Below are 24,547 nucleotides of genomic sequence, written 5' to 3'. Positions count from 1 at the left end.
TATCTCTCTGCCTATTGTTCCGGGTGCCCGAATCAACACACCTGCAGTGCTGGGGAGGGGCACATGACTGCTCTTGAGGCTTCCCTTTGCTTCCCTGTCAGAAGTCATTTTTTCTGCAGATAAGCAAAGAAATCGGTGAGGGACATGAATTCTGTGTGCATGGAGTGGCGCAGTATTCCCTCAGGAGTAACACACACAAAGAATCCAAGGTGCACTGAGCATGAGATGTTTAATGGCCTCCCTCCTAGCCTACAGGCGATGACAGGGTGTAGGGCTTCCTAAGGTGCAGTGCCAACTCTAGTGTTTCTTGTCATAGGTGCCAGCTCCCTTGTAGGCCCCAACATAGCCACTGCTATCGGTCACGTCCTCACGTCCAGCTATCCCTTTCCCTTTGCCGCTCTCATCAAACCGTTCCTTGTGGGAGCCTGTGTATTTGCTGGTGTCTGTCAGTCTATCAACCCCACCAGCTGTGGTGGTTTTCTGCAAGAGACAGCAAAAGTCAGCGGAATTGAGGGTGGAGTTCACAATAGTTTCAGGCCTATCCCAAAGGTTGGGGCCTGTGTGGGGGTTGTACTGGGCTCATTCCTGCTTCCGGGGAATGTAATATCTCCATGAAGCTCACATTAGGTTAGTTCCTGCCCTGAGTGGGGTGTTATCTCTGTGGTGGGATGCCTCACATTATGCTCATTCTTTTCCTGAGTGAAGTGGGATCTTGGGCAGGTGGAAGAAAAGAAGAGACCTCAGAGCAGGTTCATTCCTGCCCCAAGTAGGGTCTGTACAGAGGGCAGGGAGATCTGGTACTGGGGCAGGGAAGTGAGGGGGTGCCAGGTTAGGGACACCTTAGGGAGAGCTGGTAACTCACCGTTACACCCACGTTGGCTGGCTCCTTGCCCTCCATCAGTGCGTACACAGCCTGCAGGGCCTCCTCAGGAGACTTGCCCTTGAACCGCTTGCTACACAGTTCCTTCATGGCCTGCTGGAATTCAGCGAAGTTGATGGTGCGAGCGCCTTTGGTCCTGCAGTGAGAGGGAAGAGAGACATGGGAAGTTACCACTGGGCCAGGGAGCTGCAGTGTCAGCAAAAGGTCCAGAACATTCCCACTATACTCATCACACTGGGGAATGAGCTCTTCACCTCTCTTTGTTTTTCCCTTCCCTCCCTTATCTGTTGCTCCCATCTCTTCTCCATTGCCCACTCACTTGACTTTGTTGAACACAATATCGACATCGGTGCTGGTCACGGCCTTCCCGTCCATTACGCCACAATCCTTCAACATCTTGGAGAAGTTCTTGCCCGTCATATCATTGCCAGTGGCAGCCGTGTCACCATACGTGGCAAATTTACGGAAGGCTTTCTCCAACTCCGACATCCTCCAGCTAGGGAAAGAGGGAGACTGTTAGGCTGGGCCTCCCCACCAAGACATCACCACTACAACCCCTTCACCCTGAGACTATGTTGTTGGGGTCATAATGATATTTACATAAAGACAACTGGAATTTAGGAGTGGGGTGTCTGGGGAGAGAAAAGAAATGGGTGGGTGTTATTTCTAGAGAGTTGGGATTTGTGGGGAGGGAGTGTGTCAGTCTTATTCTATTAAAATGTATAGAAATTGGGCAGCCTAAATCCTCTGGACAGCTTTGGAAACCACAACCATAGTCAGAGCTCCAGCTCTTTGGATTCTACCCAAAGATTCCTGCATGGTCTGCTTTCTCCCCGCAGTGAATGAAGTTGGTAGGTCAGACCATAGCTCCCTATTTAGGCCCCTCTTACCATAGTATCTGAGCCTCACCATATCCCTAAATTTAGCCTCTGAGGAAGGGAATTATTCCCATTTTATCGATGGAGAACTAAGGGATGGAGAAATGAAGTCTGAGATTTTGAATGCTGTCTAAGCAATTAGGACATCCAATTCCCATTAAAATTAAATGGAGACTGGTTGTCAAATCCCCTTAGGCAGATCTGAAAATCCTAGTTTAAGTCTTTGGCTGAGCTTAAAATCAAACCCAGATCAATCAAACTCTCCCTCTCACTAATTCCCCAGACATAGCTCTATAGCCTCTTCTGACCGTTTGTCAATATTCCATTAATTGTCAATTGATTCAGACGAAGAACTATTGGATTTAGACTTGAGAGAGAAAATGCCAGGATTTTCAAAGCAATACAAGGGAGCTGGGCACTCCAATTCTGTTGATTTTTAAAGGGATTTGAGTGTCTAAGCTCCTTAGGCTTCTTGGAAATTTCCATCATGTCCTATTGACACCCACGTCCCTTCACCCACTGGTTCTGTCCTTCAAGTTTCTTTGGGGCTGATAGGGTTTTTAAAGTACTCCCAGTGCTTCCAGAACTCTAAGGAAGAACCAGATTGCTCACCTGGGTATATCCAGAGACACTCATCTGAAATCCCAAAAGAATTTACTGAATGTAGTGTCTCTGGATTTAGTCCAAGGGATAACTAAAATCAGAACTGATCCCTTTCCCCTCTAATACTGACTCCTTATCCAGAGGCTGGGCTAACCTGAGTGTGCAGATATTCCTGGCCCTTTGTCTGCTTGTTGCGTGTTTCTCTTGGGAGGAGGTCAACTACTTTAAGCCATCAGCACCAGAGACTGGGGTTTCAGGCTGAACCACCTATTGTAACCTCATCAGTTGTTTGTGATGTCATCACTTGCCCACCCACCTGAGTGCTGACATCAGTGGTGGTATTTGGGGAATTGGGTTGAAGGATGAGAAATTTTTATACCCAACTACATATTATTTTACAACATTATTTGGGAAAAAATTAGGAAATGGATTCCCTGCCCAGGAGCATCCCCTAATGCCAAAACCCTCGGAATGAAAGCCTGGCTCCATTGAAGTAAACAGAAAAACTCCCAGTGTCTTCAAACCCACCATCACTCATTCCTAAACACACAGAAAGCTTATCACTGCTCTTCACAGCCCAAACAGTTAGTAGAAATCAATCAAGAGGTGGCTTTCCTTGTGCTTCTGGCTCCAGCACTTACTGTCCTCGAAAGAGTTAGGTGAATTTCCAGAACAGTAACTTTGTAGAATAAGGCAGCTCTCTAAGTCAAAAGAGTAAAAAACAAGAGATGGATTTTTTTCCCTTCTGAAGTCACATGCACATGACGACTCATTTCACCCATCTATGCATGTGTATTATTCCTACTAATGTTAATGGAAATAATTTGTGTGTAACAAGAGGAGAATCAATCCATTAAAGTTTATTATACTCTGAAAAAGGAATTTATACTAAAACTGAAAATAACAAATTGTTTGGTTCATTGGCAATTTTGAAAAGTAAACAAAAACAAATTTCAGGTTGGACCAAAAATGTAAATTATCTACAGCTCAAAAAGAAAAAAAAATCATTGCAGGTTTTGTTTTGACAAAGTTGAAACCTAATGCTGAATTTTGACCAGCTTTAGACATTTTTTTATTTTTGTGAAAGATAAAATTACAGGAAATTTTTAAATGAAAAGTTATTACAAACCATAAAATGAAATGTTTCAAAAATGTCAAAATGAAAAGTTTAGATTTTTTCAGAATTTGTTTCCCTCCCAAAATGAAATATTTGGCAAAACTGACGCAAATTTGCAAAACATTTTTGTGTCACAAAAATCTGAATTTTTCTTCCCAAAAAGTTTCTACCAAAAATATTTCACCTGGATGTAATCAATACAATAAGCCCTGGGATTCCATGTTTATTATCTCTCAGTGATTCCAAATCAAATGTATTCACTTTACAAGTCAAAAGATTGCAAACTCAGCCTGGGATGTGAAAGTCAAGCGGGTTCTTTCCTTCTGCTGCATGTGCTGTAAGAATGGAAAATTTGCAGGCCAAACTCCATCCTCCATAAAACACATGCAATCCCATTGTCTCTAAAATATCAGTTATAATAAAGTTATTACTGAAGATATATTTGAACCTGTGCCTAATGGTGTGCCAGAAAGAAAGAAACCAACTGCAGTTTGAAGGAGATCTTTTGACTGATAAATTGGGCAAAGTTGCTTTAGAAGTCATTGACAGAATATGAAATCCCCACAATGCTATTGTTATTCATGTTTCAGAGCAGTACTGCACCTCAGCATGTACGTTGGGGGGTTGCTTCATACTACAAGGAGAGTATAATCTGTACTTCAATGTAATGTAGTCAGCAGTCCTCTCCATGCCAGTTTAATCCAGGCTAGGATAGCCTGTGTGGTAATATTAGTTAGCACAAGTGACCGTTATTTAGTCCAGGAGCTAGAATATCAGAGAGAAACCATTACACAAGGTTTCTGTTCCCCTCAGCATGCATGCGCAGAACTGGCAATTTCTAGATAAGCATTTCTGACAAATTTAGTCCATGTTTATGTAGCATAATACATGGGGCCTTTGTTATTAAAACACATATAAGTTTAACTTTCTGGATGGGGAGGAATATTATAAGGCATAAACAGTGCTCCTCTAAAATGGGAAACTCCAGACAGTTCACCCAACAACATAACCGTTTCCTATCTCAACCATGACCACCACTAGCACACTATACACTGAGCCAAACAGTACAATACTCCTCACTATCACTTATGTGGAAACAGTTTTTATAAAAGCATTCCATTAGTGGCAGCCCCACACTCACATACAAGAGCAGAATGTGTCTGGAGTTGTTTTAGCTCTACAACTGAAAGCTGTATCCATTTTTTACTCGGCTCAGAGGTCTGGAAACTCACAGATAAGACCCACTTCTTAGTAAGAATAAACGGTGAGATGTTTCTGAGATTATAGTTGTGGCTTCAGGGAGTTTCACAAATCCACCTGACTTTGGTATTATTATTTATTAGGATTACAATAGTGCTCAGAGGCCATAGTCAGGATTGGGGTTCCACTGTGTTGAGCATTGTATTCCTTGGGTGTTTGATTTTATCTTTCCAGCAATGTTAACTGAACTGTTTGAAACCTTGTACAACCAGAAAGCTTCCTATTGGCTAAACATCTGAGGAGGCACAAGTGGATAAGTAAATTAACTATAATTTACCCAGAGAAAATGCCTGATCATGTTCCCAGTTAAGCCAATGGTAAAACCGATACTGATTTCAGTGGTGCAGGATCAGACCTTAAATTTAAACAAGTGCTTAGATAGTACCATGTAATGAATTTAGTAATATATTTGGGTCAACCTACACCTGATTGCTTAGATCTAGTGTCACCAGCATTCATCCATTTTAAGGCCAGAAGGGACCATTAGATCACCTAGTCTGACCTCCTATGTAACACTGAGCAGAGATTTTCACCCACTTTACCCTGTATTGAGCCCAATAACTTGTGTTTGACCAACACACATTTTCCAGAAAGAGATCCAGTCTTGCTTTGAAGATATCGAGAGGTAGAGAACCCACCATTCCCCTTGGTAGTTTGTCCAATAGTTAATCACCCTGACCGTTAAAAATGTTGCCTTGTTTTTTTATTTGAATTTGTCTGAATTTAACTTCCAGCCATTGCTTTTTATTTTGTTTTGTTTGGCCTTTCTCTGCTAAATTAGATTAATGAGTTCCTTGTATTTTCTCCCTACTAAGCTACTTACACACAGTAATCAAGCGAGCTCTCATTCTTCTTTTTGATAAACTATGTAGATTGAGCTCCTTAATTTTCTCAATGTAAGGCATTTTTTTCAACCCTTCAAACCATTTTTGTGCCTCTTTTCTGCGTCCTCTCCAATTTTTCAATATCATTTTTAAAATGTGGACACCAGAACAGTCACAGTATTCCAGTATTGCTCTCACTTCTCAGTTCCTAGTCACACTTTCCCTGTTCATACTTCCAAGGATCATATTAGCTCTTTTTGTCACAGCGTCACACTGGGAGCTTGTGTTCTGTTGTTTGTCTGCTATGAGCCTAAAATCCTTTTTGGAATCACTGCTTTCCAAGATACAGTTGTCTATTCTGTAGGTATAGCCTGCATTCTTTGTTCCGAAATGTATAGCCTTGCATTTGGCTGTATTAAAACTCATTTTGTTTGACTAGGGCCAGCTTACTAAGCAATCCAAATTACTCTGTATAACTGCCCTCCTCTCCTCATTATTTACCACTCCCCCAATCTTTGTGTCATCTGTAAATTTTTATCAGCATTGGTTTTATATTTACTTCCACCTCATTGATCAAAATGTTAACTAGTACCTGGTCTACTCCCAATCCCTACAGAAACCCACTAGCAACACACCCAACGTAATGATGATTCCGCATTGACAACTATTTTTCACACCTGTCAGTCAGTCTGTTCTTAATCCATTTAACATGGAGGACCTACCTGTAAAGAGCATCTTTTCTTGTCTAAAGAAGACAGATCACATGGAAAAATAATTTTCAAAATGTTCCAGTTACATTGCTTCAGTGAAGTTACAGCAGATCCAGGGCTTTCAACAAAGTCTATACAAGAGAGTGCAAAATTTGGTACCATGTAACTAGTTAAGTATTGAGCTGCTGCCAGCCTCTTACAAACTCCGTTTAGTGAGGTTTGAGATGAGAATCTCATGTGGACAGACACTGAAGACACGAGGCTGAGAACAAGTTAATGCTCTATTTCTGCCACTGAGAAGGATCACAAAAAAAGGCCCTCCTTTGTGACTTCTTTAAAGAAGTCCCACAATGTCCACATCTCCGCTTTCCAGAGCAAAAAAAAACAACTTTTTCAAAACTTTACAAATTATGAAGGATGCAGTAGGTTGCCCAACCTTCAGCCCTAGGTAAGGGGATGAATCTGCACTAGTAAAATGCTTAGCCACTAAAGAAACAGTATAATTCAGGATTCTGTTCAAACACACAATTATTCAGGAAAGTTGGAGGACAGCTTTGATATCATTGTGAGGATTCTGATAATCTATTTAAAGGAGACCCAAACATTTTGTAGAGCCTAAAAAAGAAAATAGTTAGGGCACTTACAATGCTAAAATAATGCATACATGTTATACAGAACACCAGAAATTCAGGAAAAGAGAAAGATTAAAGTATCAAAATCTTTAATATGCAAGAAGAATGTTTTTCTGCTGTTATGAATAAATTAATTCCAAATTACTATGTAGCTTCTATATTTTCTGAATTATGACCATAATCACATAAACCTCTCTTTTCACATGCAGCTGTTTATAGCATAAATTCTTTTTAGTGCCATGATCAGAGAAATTGTTTGAATGAAGGCATTAACATATTGACAATCCCAAGAACTGTATTAAACATTTGAAATCAATCAAAATGAGCTGTTCAAAGTTCAGATGGACCAAAATCAAAAGTGCAGATCCAAGAACCTTTGAACTATGGAGAAGTTTGAAATCATGATGCAGACGTGGATGTATGTTTTGTGTCTTGAGCCTGTCCCTTGTTGAGGTCAACAGTACTGTATTTTGAGGTTGAACCTTAGCCTTTTTAAACTCTAAACAGAAACACCATTTACATAGTGTTTTACTTTTAATCAAAGTGAAGTACAGTGGAGTGATATGCTGTCCTATCTAGAAAGTCAATGATCATGTCTGCCTAGGTAAACAAATATACTATGTTTGATGCAAATTTATAGGAGTAAAAGCAAGATCATGAGCAGGGCATAATTACCCATTTTTATAGGAAAGGATTTACGGAGTTTTAGGAAGAGAAAATCCTAGTCTTAGAAAAGTGACAAACAGCTTGTCAGAAATTAAGATAAGGCAAAATAGATTAAACACTTAGTTGCTCCTAATATTATTTTATTTTATGGTTTAGAATTTAATTCTCATAATGAATTTTCCATTTATGTTACAGAAAATGAATCCTTTCTTAGGCTCAGAGGTTAAATTTTAATTCAGAGGGGAAATTTATCATCACAGGGTTTGTAGTCCCTAAACATATGGGATTATAATGACAGTGTTTTAGTAGAAATTTTAAATCTGGGTATAGCCTTTCTTCATGGGCCAATCCCCTGGCAAAACTCTTAAAGACAGTCTTTCCTCGTGCTCTTTCTGGGTAGGAAAGCACTCCTCTGCCCTCGACGTAATGATACAGTGTAAATGCCACAAGATAGCTCATGGTGAGCAAAGAAGCCCCAGACCAGCATTCGAAAACCAGTGTGTGGTATATGACCTTCTCTTACTGTCCTTGGGTCCTGGAGGTGCCCATTCCAATTAACTTTCAGAAATAAATCAGAAATTGTCCATTCTAACCTGTGTATTAAGGACACTGACCATAGTATGTGCATTCCCCTCCATAAAAAAATAAAAATATTTTTCCAATGACCAATTTCCTGAGACTAGCACCCCTACAAGTCTATTAAAATCACTGATCTATAGTATCAGACATTGAGAACATAGAGAGGTGGCTGATTTTTGCCTTGAGTTTTGGTCAAACAGAATCTGTAAAGGACTCTGCAATTCGCTTCAGAGAGAATACTCTTTAACTGGCCACAAATAGGCTGAACTTTCATACAGGGCACTCAGTTTTATTTAAAGTGAGACTCTGCTTACCTCTGGTAAGGGGAAAGATTTTTTTTATTAAAAAGAACATTTCATCATTTATAACTCGGGCCCCATGTCTGTCACACAGGTTGCAGAAGTCACGGATTTCATGTCTTTCCACGACCTCCATGACTTCTCCATGGACCAGGGTGGCTGACCCCAGGGCTCTGGGGCCACCTGCGCAGGTGGCCCCGGGACAGCCACACCAGCCGCTGGAGGAGCCCCAGGGACAGCCATACCACCCGCTGCTCCTGTAGCCCCTGCAATGGTCCCCAGGCAGCCAGCCAGAGCAGCCGCAATCCGTGACCCCAGGCAGCAGTCCCTGGCCAGCTGGAGCAGCCGCAGTCCATGGCCCCAGGAGTGGTCCCCCGCCAACCAGCAGCTGATGCTGCTGGCCATGGGCACCCCCCCTTGCAGGGGTCCTCCCATGCTCCTCCAGCATTCCCCCTCCCCCCACCAAATTTAATCACAGGTATTTTTAGTATAAGTCATGAACAGGTCACGGGCCATGAATTTTTGTTTATTTCCCGTGACCTGTCCATGACTTACACTAAAAATACCAGGTTTCAGAGTAACAGCCGTGTTAGAAGTTTCAGAGTAACAGCCGCAAAAAGAAAAGGAGTACTTGTGGCACCTTAGAGACTAACCAATTTATTACCAGCAGGAGAGTGAGTTTGTGTGTGTATGGGGGTGGGGGGGATGTGAGAAAACCTGGATTTGTGCAGGAAATAGCCCAACTTGATTGTCATGCACATTGTGTAAAGAGTTGTCACTTTGGATGGGCTATCACCAGCAGGAGAGTGAATTTGTGGGGGGGGGGGTGGAGGGTGAGAAAACCTGGATTTGTGCTGGAAATGGCCCACCTGATGATCACTTTAGATAAGCTATTACCAGCAGGACAGTGGGGTGGGAGTAGGTATTGTTTCATATTCTCTGTGTATATATAAAGCCTGCTGCAGTTTCCACGATATGCATCTGAGGAAGTGAGCTGTAGCTCACGAAAGCTTATGCTCTAATAAATTGGTTAGTCTCTAAGGTGCCACAAGTACTCCTTTTCTTTTTACTAAAAATACCCATAGCCTTATTTATAAACTGTAAAAAAAAAATATTTGATGATCCCAGTACAAAGAGGAGTGCAAATATTAATTATTCAAGCTTCCACTTTGTGAACTAGTGTGACTAAAAACATAATCAATATTCATTAAATATGAATCAGGATCCAATGAAAAATAATTCAGAAAATATTCTAGTGGCCAGGGTCTGTAAAGTGTGCTCTTAGTAACAATAAATAAATGAAAAACATTAGATGTGTTTAACAGTATCAGAAAGTTAGACTTCTCTGATCAAAAAGGAACCAGATGATCTGTGAGTGCTGGAATGAAGGCTAACGTTAACTACATGCCGTGTGAAGATGTATTTGCATTTTTTTTTTTGTTTTGTTTCACAGACATCGATGTCAACAAGTACTCTTGTACTGTTATTACGGAACATGACCAAAAGAAAACAATATTCAGTTTTCACTGTACAGTTCTTAATTCTGAACACTTAAATGAAGTTTCCCCCTTTTATTTTTCCCTTATTTTTAGCAGTAGTAGTCTTACTATGATACCCCCTAGAGGCCCTAAAGAAGACCAGGGCCTGACTGTGCTGGACAGCAACGGAAACGTAGTAAGTGAAATTGTTCTTAAGAACCTTGGTTTTAAAAGTTTCAAACTGTGTAGATGCTACAATACTTCTCAAAGTGTCTTTACTGCCCTTGTCTCAATGCAGCCTGGAGGCCTCGGGCCTAACAAACTCAGCCTAGGGTTAGCAGCCCTCACGTACTTATCGACACTCCTTATACTGCTTCCTTCTCTTCCTACTCACTTGAATGGAATACTGGTTTTGGTTTGCATTGGTTGTATTGGGGAGCAGGAAGAATTCTTTTCCCCAGGAACCTGCCCACAAGGGAAAAAAGATAAAAGTTTCTCTCAGGCTGAGGGGCCCATAGTAAATATTTTGCAGCCGGATGATAGATCCTTAAGACACAGGATGAGAAGGCAGGACAATATCTGCACCCTGTATCCCTATTTGTTTTGAATGGGATAGCATGGGCATAAATCAGAGTCGAACTTGGTCTACAGTGTCTAATCAATATGCTGGCATGGCCATTAACTACCCAAGTGCTAAGTGGACATGCCCTTTGTTGAAAATCTACTGAGGTACAGAGAAACTATTAAATAATTCCAGACTGGCCTTCACAAGGCTGTAGCTAACCTCTTAAGAAAGATGGCATACAATAATTTATCACAATAATAAAAAAACATGCTATGATGTTAGTAAAATTCATCCGTAGTGTAATCCTGCTTCCCTGGAGTTAAATCACAGAAGTGGAAGGGATAGCTCAGTGGTTTGAGCATGGGCCTGCTAAACCCAGGGTTGTGAGTTTAATCCTTGAGGGGGCCATCTGGGGCAAAAATGTTGGGGAGTGGTCCTGCTTTGAGCAGGGGGTTTTGGACTAGATGCCCTTCCAACCCTGATATTCTATGAATTAATTTAGCTCCTGAAGTCTATTTTCTTGTTTTGATATATTAGCTCCCTCCATAATCAAAACTGCACTAGCCTCAGACTTGATTGGATGAAATCATCTGGTAATGAGTGATTTGGTTTGGACATGTTTCAACAAGTCCAGTCATATGGATGTTGTTCCAACAGCATTTTTCTGTATGCACAAGACCCTTGGCAGTTTTTCAACACTAATCTAAAAGACGCATATCTTAAATTCTTCATGCCTTTTGTACTGTACTTACCGTACTAGTACAGACACTGATGTTTTATCAGCAGTCATTGAAGCTTGGTTTTCATGTACAAGAAAGATTATGTTAATATTGTTTTAATGCTTACATTCTTGTTTACAAAAACAAGCACTTTAACAAAAATTATAAGAGGTAAAAATTACAGAAGTGCCTAAGGAGCCCAGGTCCAATTGACTTTCAGTGGGATTTTGCAGTTTAGACCCAACACTTAAGCCTATGGAAAATTTAGATGCTTTCAAGCTTTTGGAAACCTATCTGTAGTGTGAACAGGTTGCCACCCAATGTCCTTACAGGCAAATATGCGGGACCCCCAACAGAGATACACCCACATGACATGAAACTGGTCCTTAATGTCCCTTCTATAGCTATTGTTTTTTCTCCTTTTCCCATTGATTGGACTGACATGTTTGAACCCTGAAGAATGTTATTTCAAGCTTCTTAGGATGTGTTTCAGGTAATGGGAAGAAAGAAAAATGGCAAACTATAAAATAATTAATGGACAGCATTCTGTTAACTTTTCCTCTTTAATCTATGAAATAACAACATTCTCTAATGTCAATGCATAAAGATCAAAGCTCAATTACTATATGGAAACAGAGCTTTGACCTTGCTTAGGTAGCTATTAAACAAAGTTACTGTAAAAGTTTATATCTGCAGTCTGTATTACTTTATCCTTCTGCTATATCATCTCACCTCGCACTCCGTGAAAAGTAAAAAAACTACTTACAACATCCCAGTTAATAAGCCTTGAGCATAGCATGACTTACACAACACAAGACGATTTAGCTCGCATTTTAGAACTCCCTGTTTGCAGTGTGTAGACTCCTTGCACTGTGTGTAGGAAATAATATTACTTTGTTAACAATCTGTTGTGAGTTCCAAAAGCAGAAGTAATGCTTGTTTAGCCATTTGGGGGATTTTAAAACACTAATATGTTTCCATCAAGGAATATCAATGAAAAAATAAAACAGAGATTTCGTTATGTTTCCATCAGTGGTAGGAAATATAATGACTCATTTGAAAATAAACTGTGTTTTGCAAATGAAAAGGCTGCAGCTGCCATCAAACAGAGACTGAGATTGTAAACTTTTCAGAAAGAGATCAAGATATGAATGAGCATAGAGTCTGAAATCTCCCTCCTGTAGGGGGACCCAATGTTGAAGCAAACTGGTGCGCAAATGGAGGGAACCTTGCATTGTTACTACCATTCTGCACTGGGACTGTATTAGCAGAGAGCTTCAGTCTTCACAGCTTTCAGTCCAGTACCTTCTATGAATACCACATGCACAGAAAATTCTTTATACAAATCACTAAAGGGGAAGACAAGAAGGAAATCATTGTCTCATGGCTGCCTTTGGTCCCCTGTCTGTTTGCTGAATCCACTTGTTGTCTCTCACTGAATACTTGAATTGTAAGCTCCCTGGGGCAGAGACTGTCTTTTCATTATGTGTGTACAGCACCAAGCAAAATGTGGGCCACATTTTGGCTGTGGCCTCAGAGCAATAAAATTAATAACTACTATTAAAAACTAATAACTTATTTGTGCTTGTACACAAATGCTAGAAGTTTAAATAATAAGATGGGTGAACTAGAGTGCCTCGTGTTAAAGGATGATATTGATATAATAGGCATCGCAGAAACCTGGTGGAGTGAGGACAATCAATGGGACACAATCATTCCGGGGTACAAAATATACCAGAAGGACAGAACAGATCGTACGGTGCGGGGAGTGGCATTACATGTGAAAGAAAATGTAGAATCAAATGAAATAAAAATCTTAAATGAATCCACATGTTCCATAGAATCTCTATGGATAGTAATTCCTTGCTCTAATAAGAATATAACAGTAGGGATCTATTATCGACCAACTGACCAGGACAGTGATAGTGACGATGAAATGCTAAGGGAGAATAGAGAGGCTATCAAAATAAAAAACTCAGTAATAGTAGGGGATTTCAATTATCCCCATATTGATTGGGTATATGTCACCTCAGGATGAAACGCAGAGGCAAAATTTCTCGATACTTTAAATGACTGCTTCTTGGAGCAGTTGGTACAGGAACCCACAAGGGGAGAGGCAACTCTCCATCTAGTCCTGAGTGGAGCGCAGGATCTGGTCCAAGAGGTAAATATAACAGGACCGCTTGGAAATAGTGACCATAATATAATAACATTTAACATTCCTATGGTGGGAAGAACACCTCAACAGCCCAACACTGTGGCATTCAATTTCAGAAAGGGGAACTATGCAAAAATGAGGAGGTTAGTTAAACAGAAATTAAAAGGTACAGTGACATCCAGACCACACCACACAATCCATTGTCTACAGCCAAGCTCTACGATACAACCGCATTTGCTACAATTCCTCAGACAGAGATAAACACCTACGAGATCTCTATCAAGCGTTCTTACAACTACTATACCCACCTGCTGAAGTGAAGAAACAGATTGACAGAGCCAGAAGAGTACCCAGAAGTTACCAACTACAGGACAGGCCCAACAAAGAAAATAACAGAACGCCACTAGCCATCACCTTCAGCCCCCAACTAAAACCTCTCCAATGCATCATCAAGGATCTACAACATAACCTGAAGGACGACCCATCACCCTCACAGATCTTGGGAGACAGGCCAGTCCTTGCTTACAGACAGCCCCCCAACCTGAAGCAAATACTCACCAGCAACCACACATCACACAACAGAACCACTAACCCAGGAACCTATCCTTGCAACAAAGCCCGTTGCCAACTGTGCCCACATATCTACTCAGGGGACACCATCATAGGGCCTAATCACATCAGCCACAATATCAGAGGCTCGTTCACCTGCACATCTACCAATGTGATATATGTCATCATGTGCCAGCAATGCCCCTCTGCCAAAAGTACATTGGTCAAACTGGACAGTCTCTACGTAAAAGAATAAATGGACACAAATCAGTCGTCAAGAATTATAACATTCAAAAACCAGTCGGAGAACACTTCAATCTCTTTGGTCACTTGATTACAGACCTAAAAGTGGCAATTCTTCAGCAAAAAGACTTTAAAAACAGACTCCAACAAGAGACTGCTGAATTGGAATTAATTTGCAAACTGGATACAATTAAGTTAGGCTTGAATAAAGACTGGGAGTGGATGGGTCATTACACAAAGTAAAACTATTTCCCCATGTTTATTCCCCCCTTCCTCCCCACCACTGTTCCTCAGATGTTCTTGTCAACTGCTGGAAACGGCCCACCTTGATTATCACTACAAAAGGTTCCCCCTCCCCGCTCTCCTGCTGGTAATAGCTCACCTTACCTGATCACTCTCCTTACAGTGTGTATGGTAACACCCATTGTTTCATGTTCTCTGTGTATATAAATCTCCCCACTGTATTTTCCACTGAATGCATTCTGATGAAGTGAGCTGTAGCTCACGAAAGCTTATGCTCAAATAAATTTGTTAATCTCTAAGGTGCCACAAGTCCTCCTTTTCTTTTTGCAGATACAGACTAACACAGCTGCTACTCTGAAAAGTGACTAGAGTGAAATCCCTGCAAGCTGCATGGACACTTTTCAAAGGCACCATAATAGAGGCTCAACTTAAACGTATACTCCAAATTAAAAAACACAGTAAAAGAACTAAAAAAGAGTCACCGTGGCTTAACAACCATGTAAAAGAAGCAGTGAGAGATAAAAAGGCATCTTTTAAAAAGTGGAAGTCAAATCCTAGTGAGGTAAATAGAAAGGAGCATAAACACTGCCAAATTAAATGTAAAAATGTAATAAGAAAAGCCAAAAAGAATTTTGAAGAACAGCTAGCCAAAAAGTCTAAAGGTAATAACAAAATGTTTTTTAAGTACATCAGAAGCAGGAAGCCTGCTAAACAACCAGTGGGGCCCCGAGACAATCAAGATACAAAAGAAGCACGTAAAGACAATAAAGTCATCACGGAAAAACTAAATAAATTCTTTTCTTCAGTCTTCATGGCTGAGGATGTTAGGGAGATTCCCAAACCTGAGCTGTCATTTGTAGGTGACAAATCTGAGGAATTGTCACAGATTGAAGTGTCACTAGAGGAGGTTTTGGAATTAATTGAGAAACTTAAGAGTAACAAGTCACCGGGACCAGATGGCATTCACCCAAGAGTTCTGAAAGAACTCTAATGTGAAATTGCAGAACTATTAACTATGGTTTGTAACCTGTCCTTTAAATCAGTTACTGTACCCAATGACTAGAAGATAGTTAATGTAATGCCAGTATTTAAGAAGGGCTATAGAGGTGATCCTGGCAATTACAGTCTAACATAAGTACCAGGCAAATCAGTTGAAACAATAGTAAAGAATAAAATTGTCAGACACATAGAAGAACATAAATTGTTGTGCAAAAGTCAACATGGTTTCTGTAAAGGGAGATCATGTCTTACTAATCTATTAGAGTTCTTTGAGGGGGTCAACAAACACGTGGACAAGGGGGATCCAGTGGACATAGTGTACTTAGATTTCCAGAAAGCCTTTGACAAGGTCCCTCACCAAAGGCTTGTATGTAAATTAAGTTGTTGTGGGATAAGAGGGAAGATCCTTTCATGGATTGAGAACTGGTTAAAAGACAGGGAACATAGGGAGGAATAAATGGTAAATTTTCAGAATGGAGAGGGGTAACTAGTGGTGTTCCCCAAGGGTCAGTCCTAGGACCAGTTCTATTCAACTTATTCATAAATGATCTGGAGAAAGGGGTAAATAGTGAGGTGGCAAAGTTTGCAGATGATACTAAACTGCTCAAGATAGTTAAGACCAAAGCAGACTGTGAAGAACTTCAAAAAGATCTCACAAAACTAAGTGATTGGGCAACAAAATGTCAAATGAAATTTAATGTGGATAAATGTAAAGTAATGCACATTGGAAAAAATAACCCCAACTATACATACAATATGATGGGGGCTAATTTAGCTACAACTAATCTGGAGAAAGATCTGGGAGTCATCGTGGATAGTTCTCTGAAGACGTCCACGCAGTGTGCAGCGGCAGTCAAAAAAGCAAACGGGATGTTAGGAATCATTAAAAAAGGGATAGAGAATAAGATGAGAATATCTTAGTGCCCTTATGGTACGCCCACATCTTGAATACTGCATACAGATGTGGTCCCCTTATTTCAAAAAAGATATACTGGCATTAGAAAAGGTTCAGAAAAGGGCAACTAAAATGATTAGGGGTTTGGAACGGGTCCAATATGAGGAGAGATTAAAGAGGCTAGGACTTTTCAGCTTGGAAAAGAGGAGACTAAGGGGGGATATAATAGAGGTCTATAAAATCATGAGTGGTGTGGAGAAAGTGAATAAGGAAAAGTTATTTACTTGTTCCCATAATATAAGAACTAGGGGCCACCAAATGAAATTAATGGGTAGCAGGTTTAAAACAAATAAAAGGAAGTTCTTCTTCACTCAGAGCACAGTCAACCTGTGGAACTCCTTGCCTGAGGAGGTTGTGAAGGCTAGGACTATAACAGGGTTTAAAAGAGAACTGGATAAATTCATGGAGGTTAAGTCCATCAGTGGCTATTAGCCAGGATGGGTAAGGAATGGTGTCCCTAGCCTCTATTTGTCAGAGGGTGGAGATGGATGGCAGGAGAGAGATCACTTGATCATTACCTGTTAGGTTTACTCCCTCTGGGGAACCTGGCATTGGCCACTGTCAGCAGACAGGATACTGGGCTGGATGGACCTTTGTCTGACCCAGTATGGTTATTCTTATGTTCTTATGTAATAATAATAATAATTTCCAAAAACTTGATTACTGATATAGATACAGCTGGATTATACAACTATTTCCCCACCCTCACCCCCCAATCCATCCCTGTGCATAGGATTGAGGCCAATATTAAATTTATTGCAGTATCACAGTCAGCTCTCCTTCACCCATCCTCACAGCCCCCAGCATAGCAGGAACAGGTGGTTGGACCTTTGCAGCAGAGTGAGAAGTTAGAGCATACCAATGATATTCTATTTTACACTAATAGTCAAATTGGCCCACAGATTGCCTAAGAATATGGGGAGATGCCAAGATATGACAAAATCCCCTCTACACTCCTGCCCCGCTCCACTCTTGAACCAAGTACAACTCAAGCAAAATTGAGACTCACCCCCAGTTTGAGATGTCCTGAGAGAAAAGAGCTTGAGCTCTGCGTAGTGCTCTCTGTTTAAGGTTGGCTGGAGTAAGGCACTTTAAAAAACTATGCACTTCCACAGACAGGGAGCCAAATCAGCTCCAACTGGAATTTGGCCCATGGAAAGAGATGAGCTTAACCACATGGAGAAAGATTAGCATAGTTCTGGAAATATGAGAGCAAGAGAGGAAGATGGGAGGAAATAAGCCTTGTATCCCGTGGAGTCATTCATACTTTGTGCAGTCTAATTTGCACCTATGTAAATGACATCATATGGTGCAAGGCAGTGGTGAATGAGACCCTAGGCAACAGGGATGAGTTCTGAAATTCAGATAAAGTAAGATGAAATCCAGCAAGCAGAATGGAAAGCCTTGTCCACATTAGGAGCAGAATATTTGTAGAAAAGCTGGGGTCTTGTACATTTTCACTGACCAATGTGAATAAGGATTTTTCTGTGCATTTGGGGATAATTGGTAATATGATTTGGACAAAAAGGTACTCAGAGTTCCTCGGAAATCCATGTTAGTCTAACACAGTCCCTGCTCCCAGCAAAGACCAGATAAAGAGGCATAAGATTAGAAACAGGGCAGTGAAGAAAAAAAAGCAATGTTAAAGAGAATCAGCCGTCTTCTAGCCCCAAGAAATCAGTCCAGCTCAAGTGGCTGAATCTTTGCTATTACTTCTTATCTCCTCCTTATTTCATGACATAAAATGCAAAATACTCTGCTTCATTTTAAAAATTCTTCGTGGGCCAGATCCTCAGAGGGTGAAAATCAGCACAGCTGCACAGAAGTCACTGGCTCTATGCCAGTTTACACCAGCTGAGAATCTGCCTCTCTGTTCTAATTTTCCTGAAGACATTGCAACAGTCCCAAAATGTACCAGAAACACAAATTCCCTGGCTCCTTCCTCCTTTCTTCTATCCCTTCTGGCAACCAACATAAAAAGTGTCAATTAGGAACACAAACCCGAATTTTTTAAAGTTTAACATTAAAAGGGGCCAGGGAACCACACATCCTCTCCCTTTCTCATTCTAACAGATAGGCATTTTGCTGCACCATGAAGAGAGGTTTACTGGACATAAGCCACAGCTCATTCTGGATATTTCCACAAGCCCAGTTAAGCAGAACAGTCCCATCACTGTCAGGTCAGAGAGAACACACAATATTTTACGCAACTATTTTTGTGGTGGAATTGAATGGCCTGGTATCTGGGACATCTGCCGGAAGCAAGACACCCTTTGTGGGAGTCTACACAACTCAGCTGGCCTCACTCTGCCGGTTGCTGAAGCCACAGCCTGGGACTGCTTTACAGGTCTGGTTAAGGGGGGGGGGGGTGGAAAAAACCAAAACCCAGCTTGTTTAAAGCTGATATCAATCAAGCCCTGTGTTTCCATCTTAGGTGAATCGTGTGCAAAAACAGAGAACCTGAGGCAAAATATATATATATACATACACACACACACATATATATATATATATATTCCTATTTTTGTGAAAGGAACAGGTATGAACCCATGCTTGTGGTACACAATGCTCAGGATCTCACCATCTGCTACTCCTAATTATAGGGGAATGCTGGTTTTATTAGCAGAAATACACACACTCACATGCTCTACGTGAGCACAACGGTTCAACTGTCAATTTCAGCCGCTGGTTCCTTCATGGAAACAGGATATAAATATAAACTTCTCTGCCCCTGAAGTATCTTTTGCTTCTTTGACACTTGGATTTTTAGTATCAATTTCAAGATAAATAATTCAGTATTTAGCACCACCTTTGATCCAGGCCTTCAGTCCTCTTAGCAACAATGGGAATGTCAGGTATGGCGGGAGGGCAGCGGATTTTAGGGATAGGGATTATATCAACTCCTCCATCCCAAATTAAATTAAAAACCTCATTGTGGTGCTAACATCATCTCCTAATTGGTAGGAGAAAACACCTGGCATTTTGGGAAAACAGGACCTCTTTTCCACACACAGCCATTTTATACTCTTAACTGCACATGGCTTGAAAGCATAAAAATATATATGAACTGGGGTGAAGATTTATAAATGGGGCCAAATCCTTGCTTTATTCATGGTACGCATTCAAACTTGATGTCAATGGGACTATTTGTATGAATAAAGGACAGCAGAGGTTAGCCCCAGACTATGTGGGTACCTATGCATGCATAAACACTATAGAGATTAATGGGAGATATGTACACACGTGGAAGACAGAACAGCTTTAAAAACTTTAATGCTCTAGAATATTTTTTCCCTGAAGAATTTCAGAAATCTCAATACAAAAGAATTGTACTTGATGAATACCTCTGGCTTGTATAATGCATGGCAGACTGGATGATCATAATGGTCCCTTCCAGCCTTAAAAACCTATGGTAGAACCTCTTTAAACTGTATTAATGAAGGGAAGACTCATGCAGGTGACCAAATGTTGTGGTTTACAAACTATATAAACACATAATCACTAAGTCCTCCGTTCCCTCACTCATCTGCCCACTGAGGATTTGTACAGTATGCAGATTAGTGAGCACTGGAAATGGGGAGGAGTTCCAGTACTTCTGGCCTATTATTAATACCCTGGTCATGTTCCAAGACATTACTGAGTTTCACAGGTGGTGGCTTGGTGCTCTCCCATCTGCATAAGATTAAGCACACTACCTCTTTCCCTGGTACCGCAGCAGAATATCATCAGTTTGGTCTTTGCCAATCTCCAAATCCAAAAACGGATTCTAAATTCTGATTTTGGATTACAAACTAGATATTAAATAGTTTCCTTGGATCCAAATTCAGCCTTGTGTATGTGAAGCTGGCAGAGCCCTCTGCTTCATCACATGCACAAAAAGTGCCAATGACAGTAAACCCCTGACAGGACGGGCAGTAACATCTAGAATTCCCTTCAGGTTCCACCACATGGGCTAATATCTGTTGCTGCTGGAGGCTCTGAGTCAGCAGGGCTTGTCTTGGTAATATACTCAGCCCCTCCAATCCTCACAGTGTTCTAGTCACCTTACTTAAAAACTCAGCCTTAAAAGACTTCAGATCATTACAGACATGGAAAATCATATCCAAATATAAAACTAAATCACAACTGAAAATCACTTATTACTTAAAAAATAACCTGCAAAATGATTTTAAGACTCTCTTTGAAAAGTTAAAGGGCCAGCTCCTCAGGTATATGCACTGACATGATGATGCACAAAAATGTGGCTGCAGGCAGGGGCAGTAATAGATGTAATCTCTGCATCTGTGGATTTGGGATGGCTGGACAGCAGAAATATCTAAGAGCCATACAGACCCTGCATGCTCCTATATAGTGCTGATATAAATGGAGGCTTCTGAAGCAATGAGGTCTGAATCAGACCGACCTCTCTGTCATGAGCATTTATACTATTGCTTCAATGCAGGGGCACCCTGCCATCATCCCCTTCTGGTTCCATCACAGATCTCCCACTGAGTCCCACTGAAGGAATTCTTCCCATACCTCCTATCTCCACTGGCAGAGTGAAAAAAGGAGGCCTGAGAAAAGTGGCCCTGACACATTTACTATCGGGCCTATTCTGTAAATACTTGTACGTCTGCATGACTTTGCTATTTTGAGCAGGCTCATTGAAGTTAACAGGTCTGCTCAAGTGAGCAACCTTCTGTCTGTGCTTTATTGCGTGCAAGATCAGTTATATTTTTCTTGCTTGTAAATGGAATAAGTCAGTCACCTGCAGTGCACAATATTTCCCATGAACTGAAGGGTAGAAGTGTAAAACTACAGAAATGCTGCAACTGCAGCAACCATTCCAGCCATGTGCACAAAGACAGATTTCCTGTTGCTTCCTTCAAACTCTTCCCCCTCCTGCAAGCTGTCCTCCTCCCTCCAAATTCCATGCAAGTTGCTAGACTCTGGAAACACAAATACTTTATCCAGAGCAACAAGGCTGCACTGAAGTGAATAAGCCTTTCACCACCATGACATGCCACTCCCAAATCCCAGCCAACTGTCTCAGATGTCAGCATAATGTACTGCTGCCATGTTACTTTGCAAACTACAGTGACCTTGTGTTAAATTACCTTTCATTTGCTACTGGGGTTATCAGACATTTTCCAGATGTAATCAGTGCTCTCTTCAAAAGAGTGAAATTAATTAGGCTCACTATTAATGTAAGAAGTTTTCTAATTAACCTACCGTGTTGCATGATAAAACACCTTCCAAATTCAATGCCTGCCACCCTTGCTCAGTAGAACACAGACAGCATTTTAAACTGTTACAGTAGGGTAAAGACATCAACTGGCTCATTATAAAAATGACAGTTGAATTGGAGATCTGTGCCTAATAGCATTAGCCATACCACTCAGAACAACAACTACATGAAGGAACAGCATAAAGTCTGGCCCAGGAAAATATTTCTTTTTAAATAATGTCGCCTATTTACTGAGCAGAGGCAGAATTTGAGGGCTTCAAGATCAGTTTCCTGTTTGGAAGAGAAATCAGTGATGTGGCGTCACGTGTTTTCTTAGTGTCATTCATTAATTTACAAAAGTGCACAAATCCTGTGCCCTGGAACGGGGTGATAACAGATGGCAAATGGGAAATTCCCTTCTACACTACAGACTTATATTGGTATAACTACGTCACTCAGGGATGTGAAAAATATACCCCCCTAAGCCATGTAGTTATCCACTAATGCCCAGGGTAGACAGTGCTATGTTGACGGGAGAGCTTCTCCCATAGACATGGGTACCATCTCTTGGGGAAGTAGATTAACTACACTGAATGTGCCGCTGTAATGTTGTACATGAAGACAAGCCCTTTGGCAAGGCACCTCTGCCCTGTCCCCTGAAGCAGTTATCTTGCACCTCTGTCTCTGCCTTCCACAAGGCCCACTACTTAACACACAGTGTCCTCTTTCTTATTCAGTCCCCTGAGTTTTACACAAGGGAAACCCTTAGGGCTGATCTATACTGACAAGTTATATCAGCATAGCTGTGTCTCTGAGGAGTGTGAAAAACTCACACCCTTGGGGAGCATAGTTAAACCAACCTAAATCCCCATGTAGACAGCAGTAGGTCGACAGAAGAATTTTTCTGTTGACCTAGCTACAGCCTGTTGGCGTAGGTAGTGTCTACACTGAAGCACTATAGTGATGCAGCAGTGCCATTGTAGCGTTTTAACTGTAGACATACCCGTAGTCTTAGTCCAAGGTTACTCATGAAGATAACATAGTCTGGAAAGGTCAACCTGGACATATATCCTCCCTTAATGAAGCTGCTCTACATCCAAAGGAATCTCAGAGCTTCAGCTGCCATACAAAGAAGAGTGATTTACCCTAAATAATATCCTTAACAACTCTGGATGTGGCTACTGCATAGGGTCTTTAATTATGTCTATGGGGAGTTCAACACTTAATACTTATACATCAATGATCCCAATGGTTTAAACCATAAGCACTTTTTGCCATAACAGTAATTCGGAAGTGCACTTGGTTTCAAAACAATTGAGAAAATAAGTTTCTTCCTTATCGTTATGTAGAGAACAAGAGAAACAATCTGGGCACATTTTTAATGATATTTTTGATACTTTACCACAGATGTTTGTAACATTAAAAAAAGATCAGACAATTTTGCTCTCAGTTTCACCAATGCAAATCCAAAGCAATTTAGCTGAAGTCTGGATTTATATCAGTGCTGATGAGGGTAGACATTTTCCCTTTACTTCTGATTTTTTAAAATTTTGTTTTGCAAAAATCTGTGGCTGGAAACTGTACCAGAAATTATATTACCTGCCTATTAAGTAATCTTAAAAAATAAAATCAGTAACCTATGTGGTTGAAGTTTAATGGTATTATGCACTGAAGCAGCTGTTACATCAAACCACTGGAAATTTATTGGAAGTCTTTGTCTCCTTCCATGGGTCCTGCATGGTTTGTCTGCGGTCAGCCTTAGTAACTTAGACTTCAATAGTTGCATAGGGGGTTCAGGGCTGTTTGTATGAGAAGATTAGCCCTTGTGATAGGAGGATTCTACCATATACTACAGTGTATCGTCTTTCAGCTCTGTTGAGGAAGGGATTACGGGTGCACTTTGTTCAGAATGTTTTTGGGTCAGCAAATCCTAAAAAAAAAATGTACCTGCGGGGGGTGGGGGAGGAGAGGAATAATGCTAAAGAACTGCCCATTTTTACAGTGCCTTGCTAGACTCCTCTGTGCACATACATACCAGTTACATTTTTCCACCCATCTATTTGCAGCAGTAGACAAAACAGAGCTCACCTCATGTGAACCATACATCACCTCAACAATGCATTTCAGGCTAGTACTGCAGTCCGCATGTGGTTATTTCAATTTAGAATTCCTCTTCTCTATTATTTACAAATTTTTTTTCTCATTAAATCTTCGGTTTGTGGCTCTGCTCACCCTTTATTACAAACAAAAGAAACAGCTAGTTCTCCTTCCTGCTGTGGTATTTGTAACTGACGACAATTAACGCCTTTTTGGAACATACTTTGTTCATATCCAAAACTGTAAATACCACGCGGAATGAAGAAGAAACAGGTTTTGTTTTTCATGCTGCTTTAGGGCCTATTTGAGTTCACATTTTGTGGTCAGAAAGGAATCAGAAAGTAGGAAGATTACCCAGTTAATATTGATATAGACAGCCTAAGTCTTCCCGGTGGCCAAAGTGAACAATTCATTCTTAAGTTGGAAGATTGAATAGAAAGAAACATTTGAAATAGAAATGAATATTTTCATCCCCTTTCTAAAGCAATGTTATTTTGAAAATAAGATTAACCAATGAATAAGTAATGTACTAAAACTTCTTACATACCTATGGAAGCAATGTGATATAATATATGGGACACCTCATGAGGAGTCAGAAAACCTGGGTTATATACCTTGCTATGCTATTGGCTTGGTGTGTAACCTTGGGCAAAATATCTCACGGTTGTTCCTCAGTTTCCCCATCTATAAAATAGGGACCATAATGGTTACCCACTTTTGTCAAGTGCTTTAAGATCTCTGGATGAAAAGAACTGTATGAGGGTTAAGCATTATTTTAGATATATCACTTTAGTGTTCGATTTTTAGCTGAACAGTCCAATCCTACACATAGCTTTGACAATGTAGTTCAGCCTTAACCTCTGTAATACTCCTTCAGCTTCTTTCCT

At 40.7% G+C, this 24,547-nt stretch overlaps 1 protein-coding gene across 3 annotated transcripts in view; it reads right to left on the bottom strand.

Moving 5' to 3' along the window:
- Positions 1-219: 219 nt before the first annotated feature.
- LOC140911581 (tubulin polymerization-promoting protein family member 2) overlaps positions 220-24,547 on the bottom strand; it is a 31,586-nt gene continuing 7,258 nt past the window's right edge. The window contains exons 1-4 of one of the 3 annotated variants that reach the window (XM_073344902.2): positions 2,890-3,116; positions 1,200-1,376; positions 863-1,016; positions 220-480 (exon numbers count right to left, since the gene is read on the bottom strand). In XM_073344902.2, the coding sequence (XP_073201003.1) occupies positions 298-480; positions 863-1,016; positions 1,200-1,369 (507 nt within the window). In that variant the 5' untranslated portion in view covers positions 1,370-1,376; positions 2,890-3,116 and the 3' untranslated portion in view covers positions 220-297. Of the gene's footprint in view, positions 481-862; positions 1,017-1,199; positions 1,377-2,889; positions 3,117-24,547 lie in introns of those variants that run through there. The other 2 variants (XM_078852671.1, XM_073344899.2) reach the window with 2 other exon arrangements.

This window comes from Lepidochelys kempii, chromosome 5, assembly GCF_965140285.1.
Source record: "Lepidochelys kempii isolate rLepKem1 chromosome 5, rLepKem1.hap1, whole genome shotgun sequence".
In the NCBI taxonomy this organism is placed as follows: Eukaryota; Metazoa; Chordata; order Testudines; family Cheloniidae; genus Lepidochelys; species Lepidochelys kempii.
Note: the sequence above shows the minus strand (reverse complement) of the source record. Positions and strands in the feature narration are given on the sequence as shown.